The sequence below is a fragment of the Raphanus sativus genome, chromosome 7 (genome assembly GCF_000801105.2).
Source record: "Raphanus sativus cultivar WK10039 chromosome 7, ASM80110v3, whole genome shotgun sequence".
NCBI lineage: Eukaryota > Viridiplantae > Streptophyta > Magnoliopsida > Brassicales > Brassicaceae > Raphanus > Raphanus sativus.
The window spans coordinates 19015064-19028599 of NC_079517.1; the positions used below are offsets into that span (position 1 = coordinate 19015064).

The 13536-nt window shown below is 29.8% G+C and overlaps 2 protein-coding genes across 2 annotated transcripts; both read left to right on the plus strand.

The window, feature by feature from the left end:
• Window positions 1–4748: 4748 nt before the first annotated feature.
• Window positions 4749–6667, plus strand: LOC108815851 (protein ABIL4). Its single transcript, XM_056991091.1, has 10 exons — window positions 4749–4812; window positions 4846–5030; window positions 5164–5246; window positions 5316–5466; window positions 5545–5647; window positions 5747–5818; window positions 5913–5958; window positions 6049–6116; window positions 6211–6302; window positions 6382–6667. Exons 2-10 carry the CDS (start codon window positions 4932–4934, stop codon window positions 6526–6528), a joined length of 861 nt encoding a protein of 286 aa, XP_056847071.1. The 5' UTR covers window positions 4749–4812; window positions 4846–4931; the 3' UTR covers window positions 6529–6667.
• Window positions 6668–9079: 2412 nt separating this feature from the next.
• On the plus strand, window positions 9080–11876 carry LOC108829639 (heat shock 70 kDa protein BIP2). The gene is made up of 5 exons (XM_018603257.2): window positions 9080–9229; window positions 9504–9780; window positions 9868–10082; window positions 10166–11126; window positions 11226–11876. The coding sequence occupies exons 1-5, from the start codon at window positions 9175–9177 to the stop codon at window positions 11725–11727; spliced, it is 2010 nt and encodes a 669-aa protein (XP_018458759.1). The 5' UTR covers window positions 9080–9174; the 3' UTR covers window positions 11728–11876.
• The last annotated feature ends 1660 nt before the right edge of the window (window positions 11877–13536 follow it).

A 13536-nucleotide genomic window follows, 5' to 3' on the forward strand; every position in this document is an offset into this window, starting at 1 on the left:
AATATATTAATTATTATAATTTATGAATAATAAATTATATATTATTTATTATTACAATATTATAATTATCTAGCGGTTTAAAGAGTAATCGTCACGGTCCTATAACGTCTAGCGCCTAAGCACCGCCTAGACCGCTTTTTAGAACACTGGTCATGACGGTAACACGTATTTAATTGCACACGGAAGCTTCTATTGGGCTATTTAAAGCCCATTAGTTTTATATGGACTCTGAGAGGGAGAGATAGATCCGCAACTAACGGAGGTCTACCAGTAGCAGCAGTTCGAGTCTTCAAGAGGGGTTCAAGGCGGGGATGGATTTCGATCCGTACCTACCCACCTGCACTAATCTCTTGTCTCACCCCAAGGTATCCGGATTCAACTATCTGTTTAATTTTCTATAACGAAAAAAATGCCACAGTTCTATAGATCAAACCGTGAATTATATCAAGGCGAGTAGCATGGACTGGCTACACTCTGCTCAACATAGTGGTTACGGGTTTACTAGCTGGTTTAGAACCTAACTTGAAACCAATTTTTTAATTTTAGATTTTGCTATCTTGTTGTTTCAGGTTCTTTTGACACAAGTCTTCCATTCTGTTGAGAATACACTCAATGCACCTTGGAACATTGCCTCTCTTCATATTCATCATTATGTTTTTTGTAGGGATTTTCTTATTGTTAGAAACTTTCAAGTGAGCATGCACTCTTGTTATAAGCGTTAAAACTGACAATCAAGACTCTTTCTAGAGAGAACCGTGTGCTGAGTGATATAGGCAGACCGCATCTGATCAAAGCATATGTCTACTTCATGGCCAAAACCATAAGCTAAAAAGAAAAGCACAAATTAAAAATCTTCATTGTCTCATCTCCATGACTCATCTAAATTCTTGTCTTCTGTAGAGATGAAATAGCTGGATGCAGGATTATGATCATTTCTCACTCAGCGATGGTTGTGTTCCAGGGAAACCCAAAGAAACTGCACCGTGTAATCCCAGATTCTTTACCCTTCCATTTTCTCCCTTTTTGGGATAGTTTTATAAACGTTTGATTATCCCCCAGTGAATCCCATTCATTGGATTTTAGCTAATGGTTACTGTCTCTCGTGCCCTGCCATTCAATAATTTTGGGTGTTTTTTTCCGTCTGGTTATAATTCAAACTTAGATATCACTTCACATGCTCCATCTTTTAGCCCCTATCACAAAGGCAACACACCCATTAAATGGAGTCCGTGGTTGAATTTTGATTCCTATATCTATGTAGTGTGTCCCCACTTTTTGTATGTGTGTGTATTATTTTCTGTGTTCAATCATTTTTTTTTTATATCAAGAAAGGGACAATAGATTGGAAAATTGTTGAGAAGTTGTTTTCTCTTTAATTAACAACTAGGTGTTTTGCCCGCACCTGCGGGCTTAATAGTTTCAAAAAAATTATAAACAAATCTACTATAAATTAAAAACCTTATTGAAAAATTATTCTCATGCTTTTGAAATATTTAATAATTAACTAAAATTAATTTTTATATTCAATATTTTTTTATTTTAATAAAATATCCATATATACATACATTATATTTATTTTTAAAATATATGATGTAAAATATTTTAAATAATATAATATAGAATCTTTTAGATAATGATGAATACCAAACTAATGAATTTTTTTATTTATGGGCAAATATATATTAAAAATATAACCTAATTATTTATTAAGAATAGTAACAAATTTAACGTTTTAAATTTAAACGTGAGAGCAAACAAATTATTTTGTAAATAATAGTATAAATAATTTTGAATCTTCCGCTAATTTTTTCGGAAATTATCACAATGATTTTAAACATATGATAATAAATTATTATATGTATTTATTATTATATATAGTAATAAATTATTATTGTACCAATGCTTTTGATATTTGTATTATTATAAGTGATTTTACACATATAATAATAGTATACATAAGTAATTTTATCTAAGTTTATAATTATTTATGGGTAATTATAAACATATATGTAATACTTTAATATTACTAAATTATATGTATAAGTTTAGCTATGATATTATCTTTAGCATATTTTAATTATTTTAAAGATAATGACAAATTATCGGTTAAATCACTAAAATTATTTATTAATTAATATTAATAATTAAGCAAAAAATATGAGTAAATGTATGATTATGAATAGCATCACAAATAATCAAATTCACTTCTCAAATAATAGTTTAGATAGATAAATTGTTTAATATATTAATTTTTAACTTTTATAATAGAAATAATTATTTTAAGATAACAACACAATATATAAGAATGATCTTATTTTTAAACATAATTAATATTATTAATATAAATTTGTTTTAACTATATAATAAATTCAGATATAATAGTAAAGATATAAATAAATTGTTATATATCTTATTTTTTAACTTTTATAACAAAAATAATAATTTCAAGATAACAACACAATATATAAGTTATCTTATTTTATTAAAAATTAATCTGATAATATAAATTCGTTTTTAATTATATAGAAATATCTTAGAAAATATATTAATACAAAATGGTTTTAGTTGGTTAATATTTAATTATAAATAGTTTATATGTTATTTTATATCTTTTATAATTGAAAAAATAAATTTTAAGATAACAACACAATATATAAGAATCATCATATTTAAAAAATTCTAATATTATTAATAAAAATCGTTTTAATTATATAATCAATTATATATAAAATTCATTAAAGGTAATATTGACTTTAACCACTTAATTATTATAAATTATCTTATATCTTATTTTAACTTTTATGATTGAAAAATATTTTAGTATAACAAGAAAATTCATAAGAATTATCTTATTTAAAAAAATAATAATATTAATAAAAATTAATATTGATTTTAACCACTTAATTATTATAAATTGTTTTATACCTAATTTTTAAATTTTATAATTGAAAAATATTTTAAGATAACAACACAATATATGAGAATTATCTTATTTTTTTTAAATAAACAATATTATTAATAAATTTCGTTTTGGTTATATAATTAATTATATATATATAATTCATTAAGGGTAGTATAGATATTAATCACTCTAACTTTTAACGTGGGAGCTCCGTTGCGAAAAATTACTTCGCAAATAATAGTATAGAAATGTTAAAATAATTATTCTCTACTTTCTGCTCTCCATTATTTTCCAACTAACAGTTTCCTTCCATTTTTCCGACTTGTGTATTTTTCTATAATTTCTCCCATCATTAAGCTTAAATAATTGCTATCTATACTATTAAAAAGGAAGCATTCTTGAAAAATCTACTTATACAAGGTTTTTGCACCTATTCATTACCTATTTATTATTTTTGGTTATATCTTTATTTTCTCTAACTATACAATATTTTTAGTGAAAACATTTATTATTTTTTATTGTTTAGGAAACTGAATATAAAACACATATATAAATATAGAAACAGAGTCTATGAATTCGGTAACGGGTCTTTTTAATTATTTTATCAAATTAACTGTTTGTAGATTTTTTTTATTGTATTCTTTGAATATGAAAATTTCACAAACCAATATTGCATTCTAATATAGTACTACATAATAATAGAAACGCTATTACTGAATTCTATGTAGTTGTATAAAAGATAGGTTACTAAGACAATGTTTATCGTAACATATTTATATAAGTTTGTTGACAAGTGTTTGAGTACGTTATATAACATCTGAAATATTATTTTTATACAAATTTACATCAATATATAGTCATTATTTTTTACATATAGATTCAGTCATATTCTAAAAGAATGCATTATTGATAAACGCTAACAAATTTTACCAGCTACAAAATAATATCATGTAAAACCAATTATTTTTCAAAAAAGAAATTATTTTTAATGAAAACTGATGACGAAATTTAAACAACGTATATACAATGTTTATAAAATCTTACTGACTTTTATACGATGTATATATAATCTTATTAGATTGCAAAATATCATATATTTATATCGAACCAAATATTTCAGATAAAACAACTAATTAAATATAAATTTAAAACACTTAAGTAAACAAAAATCATAAATTTAAAAATATATTAGTAAGTTTAATTCATTACTTAAAATATAATTTAAGATTATATGTTTTTACCAGGTTAGCCAAATATCAGGTCACACTTGATTACGGTTTTTTTCAAAGTTTGCATGCTTTAAATTAGTGAGTTTTCATTAAATCCAAACCAAATTATATTCAAGTCATTGTGTTTAACGGTTCGACCATGGATCCGAACTTGATATAAAAATATTGTTCTCATCTAATTTAAAATAATTTAGTTTAAAATAATAGACTCGCTGAGTCTGTTCACACCATATAATACTTTTAAAAAATAATCAAATAATTAAAAATATAATTAAATTAAATAACTAAATAAAAATAATTTTATTTTTTTGATATAAGACAATTTTGTAACAAAATAATATACAACAAGATTAATATACTTATTCATATCAAATATTTTTATCAACTAAAAAACTCCGCGCTTTTAAGCGCGGATCAAAATCTAGTTAGTTGATTAAAGCTAGTATTATTATCATGTGGTCTAAATGCATTTATCCGGGTCGTTATGTTGGATTTGTCGGCTGCTTTGAAAATTTTTGTAACTCTCATCCGCGCGTATTCATAAAAATTAACCATTCATAAAAGTTGTTTATATTGGTCTTTGAAAGAAATTAAAATTTGACTAGCCCTGAAATAATTAGCAATTAAATAGGAAAATAATTATAATTAAACTTGAGAAGAAGGTATGGAATATTGTGTATAAGAGTCTTGCAGTGGGTGTTACAAAAAAAAAAGAGAGTCTTGCAGTGGCTTCACTTGGATCTATCTCTCTTACTTACTCACTCCATTATCTTCCTCTCATTAATTAAATCAAAACACAAATGGAGAGCTCTGCATCTTTAGCCATCGTTCTTCATCAGTCTGCCAATCATGACGAACTCTTCATGCAGCAGACTCTTCAATTCTCACAAACTCTTAAGGTTTGATCCTCCTCTCTCTCTTTCTCTCTCTCTCTTTCCCCAACCATATATATTTGGATTTTCTGATTTTTGACTTATTTTTCTACTCATTCAAGATTCACCTTCTTTCTTGTTTCTGTCTTCTTTTAAAAAGGATTTAAAGAACTTGCGGAAACAGTTATACTCAGCCGCTGAGTACTTCGAAACATCTTATGGCAAAGAAGAGCACAAAGAAACGTAATTATCTTTCTCTCTCTTTCTTTCTTTGAACAATAATCTGCAAAGTATGAATGAATGATGTTATAGGGTGATCGAGACGTTGAAAGAGTATGCAGCCAAGGCAGTAGTGAACACAGTGGATCATCTTGGCTCTGTCTCTGATAAATTCAACTCTTTTCTCTCTGATAACTCAGCCCATTTCTCCACCACTCATCTTCGTTTGTCTTCTCTCGAACAAGTAAGCAAGTAATCACTGAATCTTTTTCAAACTCTAGTGAATAGAACACAACTCTCACATTGTGTGTTGTTGTTGTAGAGGATGAAACTATGCAGAGAGTACATGGGGAAAAGTGGGACTTCTCATCATTGCTTTCTCATTCAATCTCCTCCTCACCATCATAAGCGTTACTTCTTCCCTCGTATACCTCATTTTTTTCCCCCACAAAGTTTATCTATCCATTCAAACCGTCTATCAATCTGATAATGTTTTATCATATAATATTCTTTGTATATACAAGAACATGGAAGAGGTGAACGTGGAAGAGGCACAAGTTTTTCCGCAGGAGATGACTCGCATAGGTTCAAGAGTGGTAATAATTAGATATGTTATCTTATATGCTATTGTTTGGATTTACTAGTGTTTTTATTATATCTGAATCATTCTTCCTGAAATCTTCCTGAAAGCTGTTCGATCAACAATACTAGAAAAACACACAAGTACTACTGCAAGGTAGAATCTTATCTTCTGATATTCTTCATCTTCTGTCTTCCTCTGGTTTTAATTGTTTGTAAACCGGATTATTGGTTGGTCCTAATGCAGAAAAGCTTATAAGACAGGAAGCTTCTCCTTTTTACATAACAACATGAGCAACAACAGAACACCAAACAGTACAAACAACTAAACAATGCTAACTCTCTCTTGTTTGGATTTTCTAGGATTGCAGACAAGTAAAGCGTGTGTGTGTGTGTGTGAATATTGCAGGTAAAAGAGGAAACTCTCCTCTGAGGTTTCCTCTCTTACGTTCAGGATCTCAACTGAAACACTCAAGCTCTCCAGGCCAGCCAAGAATACTGGTAATTAACACTTGTATATTCAAATAGCTTTCCATTTTGTTCAACGTTACAGTAATTTTCTGCTCTGTGTTTATGACAGGCGTTGTTACCGGAACCAGAAAGAGCGATATCTTTGTCCACAAGTAGAGAGATAGTGGAGATAAAGCAAAAATCTTCATTGAGAAAGGGGAAGAAGAGTCTGATGCTCAAGGCACTGATGAGTATGAGCAGCAAGTCCAGAAACTAAATCCCTCCCTTTTTATTTTACATTTTTATAATTTTTTTTTTTTTGAACTATACATTTTATAATGTTCATCCTTAAGATTGTACAAAAAAAACATGTGAACTAAGGAGAGAGTAATAATGGTTATTCTCAATCTTGTTTAGATGCTTTGGTTGAAAATGGTGTGGTTGAATTTCCATAGGAACATACAAAGTTTCTTTACTAGTTAAGTTTTTTCACTTCATTGTATACTCTCTGGCTAGCTTTGACTTTAGACTATAGAATCAATCAGTTACTTGTAGTTGATTCTGACCTTCGATAAAATAAAATATACTCATATAATCCCTTTTTGATATTTTACCTAGTCATTATACGATAATCTTTAATGTATGTTACTATTTTAAAAAAAATTAGAAGACCTCTGTGATAAAAATGTGATTTGTTCTACTATTTTCTTCTAAAATAGTAATCTCTAACTATAAAATTAAATGTATCTAATCAGTCTAATTTTAACATGAATTCGAATGCGAAAATCATTTATAATGCTATGGCATAAAGAAAACATGGGAAGGGTCAAATTTATTGAGATTATAACAAAAGTAACAATACAGTTTATAATCTTATAACAAGAGATATAACAAGCAAAATCTTACAAAAAAAAAGGGATACGAAATAACAATAGTGGATGCATCAAATAAAATGCCAAGTAATTGATTTATCCTTCCAAGCCTAGAACTTCATATTTTTCACAAATATTAATATAAAATAGATGAATGATATTTCTCCTCTATAAATATATAAAAAGAAATATAGATAAAATAAATTATTTTTACATCTAAATACTATCATATAGTTAAATAGATAAAAATATTCTAGAAAAACTCATCAAATAACAAATTTGGTACCAATGTCTAAACTCTGTCTTTCGTTCTCGTAAGCGCATGCATATTAGTGAAGACCTAGTATTTTGATGTGACAAGTTAGAACTGGGAAAAAAAAAACATGAATCCGAAAAATTGAACTGAATTCAATCCAAAAAGTAATATTAAATCCAAATTAAAATTAGTTAAATATTTAAAACGAATTCAAAATTTAGTTATCTAGAGAACTGAACATAAGCCAACCCGAATCAAAATATTTTAAGTATCCGAATAAATTTTAATCAGATTATATATTTTAAATATATTAATTATTTTAGGTTTAATATCCAAAATATCCAAATATATAACATATTTGAAATCGTCGAAAATATTTGATAATTATTTAATTATAATGGATTATTAATTAAATAATTTTAATCTTTATATATTTTAATTTGAAAGTTCATTTAAAAAGATGATTTTCTTAATTGATTAATATTTATTTATGAATCTTTCTGTTTCTTAAAATAGTATTTACCATATAATATATTTATTATATTACTATTTGTAATGTTAATATAATTAATTAATTAATTATTTACTAAGTGTAACAATGATTTTAACTACTCTATTTTTAGCGTGAGAAAAACACACTCACAAATAATATTATTGATAATCAAAAGAAAATATCAAAAACAGTTAAACAATATTCAAAATACCAAAAAGTGTTTAAAATATTTATTGTTTTTCCATTCAAATATTTAAATTAAGCCAAATTTTATATTAAATTTAGGTACTTTGACAAACATTATATAAATCATTTATATATTATTTTATTTTATATTTTTGAAAATATAAATATATATAATCCTTTTTATTTTTGAAAAATAATTTAAATCTATTATCCAAACTAAACCAAAACTAAATCAAAATTGGTAAATAGCCAAATGAAGTTCAAAATTTTTATTTTTGAAAATTCAAAATCCTAACCAAACTCTAAAAGGTTACCAGAATGGCCACCCTGACCCTATGACTAGTGCTGGGTCGTGCGGGTCAATTTTTTGATTCAAAAACTCGACCCGTACGACCCGCAAAGAAAAACTTATATGCCTGCATCTGCCCCGCAGAAACCTGCGGGTAACCCGTCAAACCCGCGGATAATATTAATTATATTAAAATAATTATTTTAATTAAAAATAATTATTTTTAATTATATAATAATTATTTTTTTAAAAATATATTAAAATAATATAAATATATAAAATATTTCATATATTTTACGAATTTTTTTTTTTTTTTTGCGGGTTGGCAGATATCCGCAACTCAAATTTGACTGACTCGCACCCGTCCCGCTTAAAATAATCTCAACCCGCATCCGCGTCCGCAATTCAAAATTTCCAAATCATTGCGGGTCAAACGGGGGACTAAAATTCCAGCTCTACCTATGACATGCAATAGAAGAGAAGAAGATTCAAGAAGACTGTACTGGGCCCAAGGGATGAAAACCTGCATTCTCTAGAATTCAGAAGAAAGATGTATGAAGAGTACGTAGAACCAACGGCCACGATTAGTCCAACAAAAGACCAGATCTGATTGGGAGGGTGCTGTAGATAGTCGTGATATGATTGGTCCACGTCATTGTCGATGACATTTCTTCCGTGTTCCCCATAAAAAGGCGACTACATAACTTCACCATCACCCTTCCTTGACTAGACTCTATATAAAAGCTTCGTTCTAACAAAGATACGAAACAACAACAAAAAGAAGAGAGAGATACAACACACATATATACACTCAAGTATTCGATACCATGGCTCGCTCAGTCGGAGCAAACGGCACGGTTGTGCTGGCGATCATCCTCTTCGGTGAGTCATTTATCATCCCTACGTCTCCATCTTAGTGTGTGACACAATGTTGTTCTCTTAATATCTCTAGAGTTTTTGTTCTGATCTGGCCTCTGCGTTGATGACTTGAATTGATCAATTCTTTGTTCCTAGAGATGCTATTTTAGGTTTACTATCTTTCACTGTTTAAGATTTTGTGTTCTGAGAACAATTAGGCTTGTTAGTTGGTAATTAGGTGCTTGGGAGATTCCTTTTGACAGTATCATTGACAGTTGATAATATTATGCTTCTTCAGGATGTTTATTTTCGTCGTTTGCCACTGCTAAAGAAGAAGAGGCCACCAGCAAGTTGGGAACAGTGATAGGGATAGATCTTGGTACCACCTACTCTTGTGTTGGTGTTTACAAGAATGGTCATGTTGAAATCATTGCCAATGACCAAGGCAACCGTATTACTCCTTCATGGGTTGCTTTCACCGACTCGGAAAGACTTATTGGTGAGGCTGCTAAGAACCAGGCTGCTGTTAACCCGGAGAGGACCATCTTCGACGTCAAGAGATTGATCGGCCGAAAGTAAATTCATCCCCCTGTTTTTCATCACCTTGCATGCATGCATGCATATGTGTGTTGTTGCTTTAATTCTTCTTTTGCTTATGTCAGATTTGAGGACAAAGAAGTCCAAAAGGACAGGAAGCTTCTGCCTTACCAGATTGTGAACAAGGATGGCAAGCCTTACATTCAAGTTAAGATCAAGGATGGTGAGACCAAGGTTTTCTCTCCTGAGGAGATCAGTGCCATGATTCTCACTAAGATGAAGGAGACTGCTGAAGCTTACCTTGGCAAGAAAATCAAGGACGCCGTTGTCACTGTTCCAGGTCAGCTTCTGCTTCATCATGCCTTGTGCATATATGTTATATACACAGTTTATTGATTTTTTTTTTTTAAATCTGGTGGGCAGCTTACTTCAACGATGCCCAGAGGCAGGCTACAAAGGATGCTGGTGTTATTGCTGGTCTCAATGTTGCCAGAATAATCAACGAACCCACTGCTGCTGCTATTGCCTATGGTCTTGATAAAAAGGGTGGTGAGAAAAACATCCTTGTCTTTGACCTAGGTGGTGGTACTTTTGATGTCAGTGTCTTGACCATTGATAACGGTGTCTTCGAGGTTCTCTCCACTAATGGTGACACTCACTTGGGAGGTGAGGACTTTGACCACAGGATCATGGACTACTTCATCAAGTTGATAAAGAAGAAGCACCAAAAGGACATCAGCAAGGACAACAAGGCACTTGGTAAGCTCCGCAGGGAGTGCGAGAGAGCGAAGAGAGCTCTTAGTAGCCAGCACCAAGTCCGTGTGGAGATCGAGTCACTCTTTGATGGTGTTGATTTCTCGGAGCCTCTCACCAGAGCTCGTTTCGAGGAGCTGAACAATGACTTGTTCAGGAAGACCATGGGACCCGTGAAGAAGGCCATGGATGATGCTGGTCTACAGAAGAGTCAGATCGATGAGATTGTCCTCGTCGGTGGAAGCACTAGGATCCCAAAGGTTCAGCAGCTGTTGAAGGACTTCTTCGAAGGGAAAGAGCCGAACAAGGGTGTGAACCCCGACGAGGCTGTTGCTTATGGTGCTGCTGTCCAGGGTGGTATTTTGAGCGGAGAAGGCGGTGACGAGACCAAAGATATACTTCTACTTGACGTTGCACCACTCACTTTGGGTATTGAGACCGTGGGAGGAGTGATGACAAAACTGATCCCAAGAAACACAGTTATCCCGACCAAGAAATCTCAGGTTTTCACGACATACCAAGACCAGCAGACAACCGTGTCCATTCAGGTCTTTGAAGGCGAGCGAAGTCTCACCAAGGACTGCAGGCTGCTCGGGAAATTCGACCTTACCGGAATCCCACCGGCCCCAAGGTTTGTCTTCATTTTCATTTTTTTTCTTAGTTTTTTTTTTCTTAGTTATTGTAAAATATTGAACTACAATATAATAATAGTATTCTTTTGTTTTGGCAGGGGAACACCTCAAATTGAAGTAACGTTTGAAGTGGACGCGAACGGTATCCTTAACGTGAAGGCAGAGGACAAGGCGAGTGGTAAATCAGAGAAGATCACAATCACAAACGAGAAGGGACGTCTGAGTCAGAAAGAGATAGACAGGATGGTGAAGGAGGCAGAGGAGTTTGCAGAGGAAGACAAGAAGGTGAAGGAGAGGATCGACGCCAGGAACAGCTTGGAGACGTACGTGTACAACATGAAGAACCAAGTAAGCGACAAGGACAAGCTCGCAGACAAACTTGAGGCGGAGGAGAAGGAGAAGATTGAAGCAGCGACAAAAGAAGCCTTGGAGTGGCTTGACGACAACCAAAACTCAGACAAGGAAGATTACGAGGAGAAGCTCAAGGAAGTAGAAGCAGTGTGTAACCCGATCATCTCGGCCGTTTATCAGAGGTCAGGTGGTGCACCAGGTGCATCAGCGACCGAGGACGAGGAGGATGAGTCTAATGACGAGCTCTAATGCTGCTGTAATGCTCTTTTGTTTATATTTGCTTAATTTGTTATAGCCATTAGAGCTCTAAGTCACCATTTGTTAAGTAGTGTGTTCCTTGATTACTCTCTGTCATGTTCATCTGATACATTTCTTCAAGTCAAATATTTTTTTTATTGTAGAAGCACCGTCAGATAAAATAATAGTTGTGGGATAAATGGTACTATGACACAACGAAACAGAAAGAAGAAATCGCAAAACATTACTTCTACTAGGTGATTTTCCTATGCTCATGCACGGATATAAATATTTATAAAATAAATATATTATAATAACTGATCGCTATATACTTTAATTTTAAATTAAATTAATAAATTTATGCATAATTAATATTAATAATATTACAACACTTTAGTTAGACATATGATTTTAGATATGTCATATTTAGTCGATTTTTTTACAGTCGATTTAATTATAATTTAGGTATATTGGATTGCATTTATTTCTCTGAATTCAACTATAATATTTTTTTCCAAATATATTAAAATTTTGATTAATTTTCTTGTTTGCATTTAGGTTGGTTGTTGTCTTCCTTAATTTTAACATAATCTATTATTTTAGATATAAGGTTGATTAGTCGAGTCACTCATATTGTGAGTATATTGATATAATTATCTTTTATGGTTTACGTGGTCGGACTAATAAAATTAAGTATCCAGACTCCGTTTAGCAAAAATCCAATTGGAAATTAATATATTATATATATATATATATATATATATGTATGTATATATATATAATTATGTTAAATAAAATTAATTTTATTCATCGTTTAAATGTGCATGTATGATCATAATATTTAACAAATTACATGTTCATTTTATAAAAATATATAATTAGATAATAAAACGATGATCAATAGGAAGTTACATACATAAGTAAGTGATACATTTTGGAAACTCATGAACACCTATCAATATTTACAATAATTAAATATTTTATAATTCTAAATAATTTTATTTAATAGATTTATTGAAAAGTAAACTAATTTATTTTATATAATCTAAAAATGAGAATCCATATTTACTTTGGTATTTTGATTATAGATATATTAAACTCCACAAACATAAAAACATAAAATTTAAAGCAAATTTAATATTAGGAAAACATATAATTGTAATAATGAAAAATAAAATATATCTACCTCGTTAAAGTATATAGTGTTATGTTATTTAAAATATTTATAACTATTTGATCAAAAGATGTTTATTATTAAAATGATAGTCTTTTTATAATAACACTTAAATAAGCAGTAAAAAATTGTGATTGTATTTGAGAAATCATATTACATAAGTAAAATATATTTTATAGATATTTGCTGTAATTGAAAGATATTATAGTCAACTAAATATATGAAAAAAACATTTCAATAATACTAATTATAAACAAATTTTAGTCAATTAAACATATATCAGTTTATGTTACTTAATTATTTTATGTAATCATCTAGGAAATTAGATAGATAAATCAAAATATTTATATTACTTTGAAAATAAATATTTTGCATTGTTTAAAACTATGTTTTAAAATAAATAATATTTCTTTTTCTAATATCAAAATTATCTTTCTTAAATTAGTTTTTATGAATAACATTATATACAAATATCTATATTTCATCTACGAAACAATAGATATAAAGTAAGTATTTTATTACTTCAAAAGTATATTTTATGTTATTTAACAATATTTTTAAAATAGAATATTACCATCTTGTGAAATTTCATTTTTAATGAAATCATATTATATATACATATATATTTTCGTTTTTAAATTTGATTT

What these genes read in the sequence shown, in the direction of transcription:
- LOC108815851 (XM_056991091.1), top strand. Translation starts at nt 4,932, where the DNA reads ATGGAGAGCTCTGCATCTTTAGCCATCGTTCTTCATCAGTCTGCCAAT. An exon ending in AATTCTCACAAACTCTTAAG is followed by an intron (nt 5,031 to 5,163) that starts GTTTGATCCTCC and finishes TCTTTTAAAAAG; the next exon opens with GATTTAAAGAACTTGCGGAA. An exon ending in CAGGCCAGCCAAGAATACTG is followed by an intron (nt 6,303 to 6,381) that starts GTAATTAACACT and finishes TGTTTATGACAG; the next exon opens with GCGTTGTTACCGGAACCAGA.
- LOC108829639 (XM_018603257.2), top strand. Translation starts at nt 9,175, where the DNA reads ATGGCTCGCTCAGTCGGAGCAAACGGCACGGTTGTGCTGGCGATCATC. An exon ending in GCTGGCGATCATCCTCTTCG is followed by an intron (nt 9,230 to 9,503) that starts GTGAGTCATTTA and finishes ATGCTTCTTCAG; the next exon opens with GATGTTTATTTTCGTCGTTT. An exon ending in CGCCGTTGTCACTGTTCCAG is followed by an intron (nt 10,083 to 10,165) that starts GTCAGCTTCTGC and finishes TCTGGTGGGCAG; the next exon opens with CTTACTTCAACGATGCCCAG.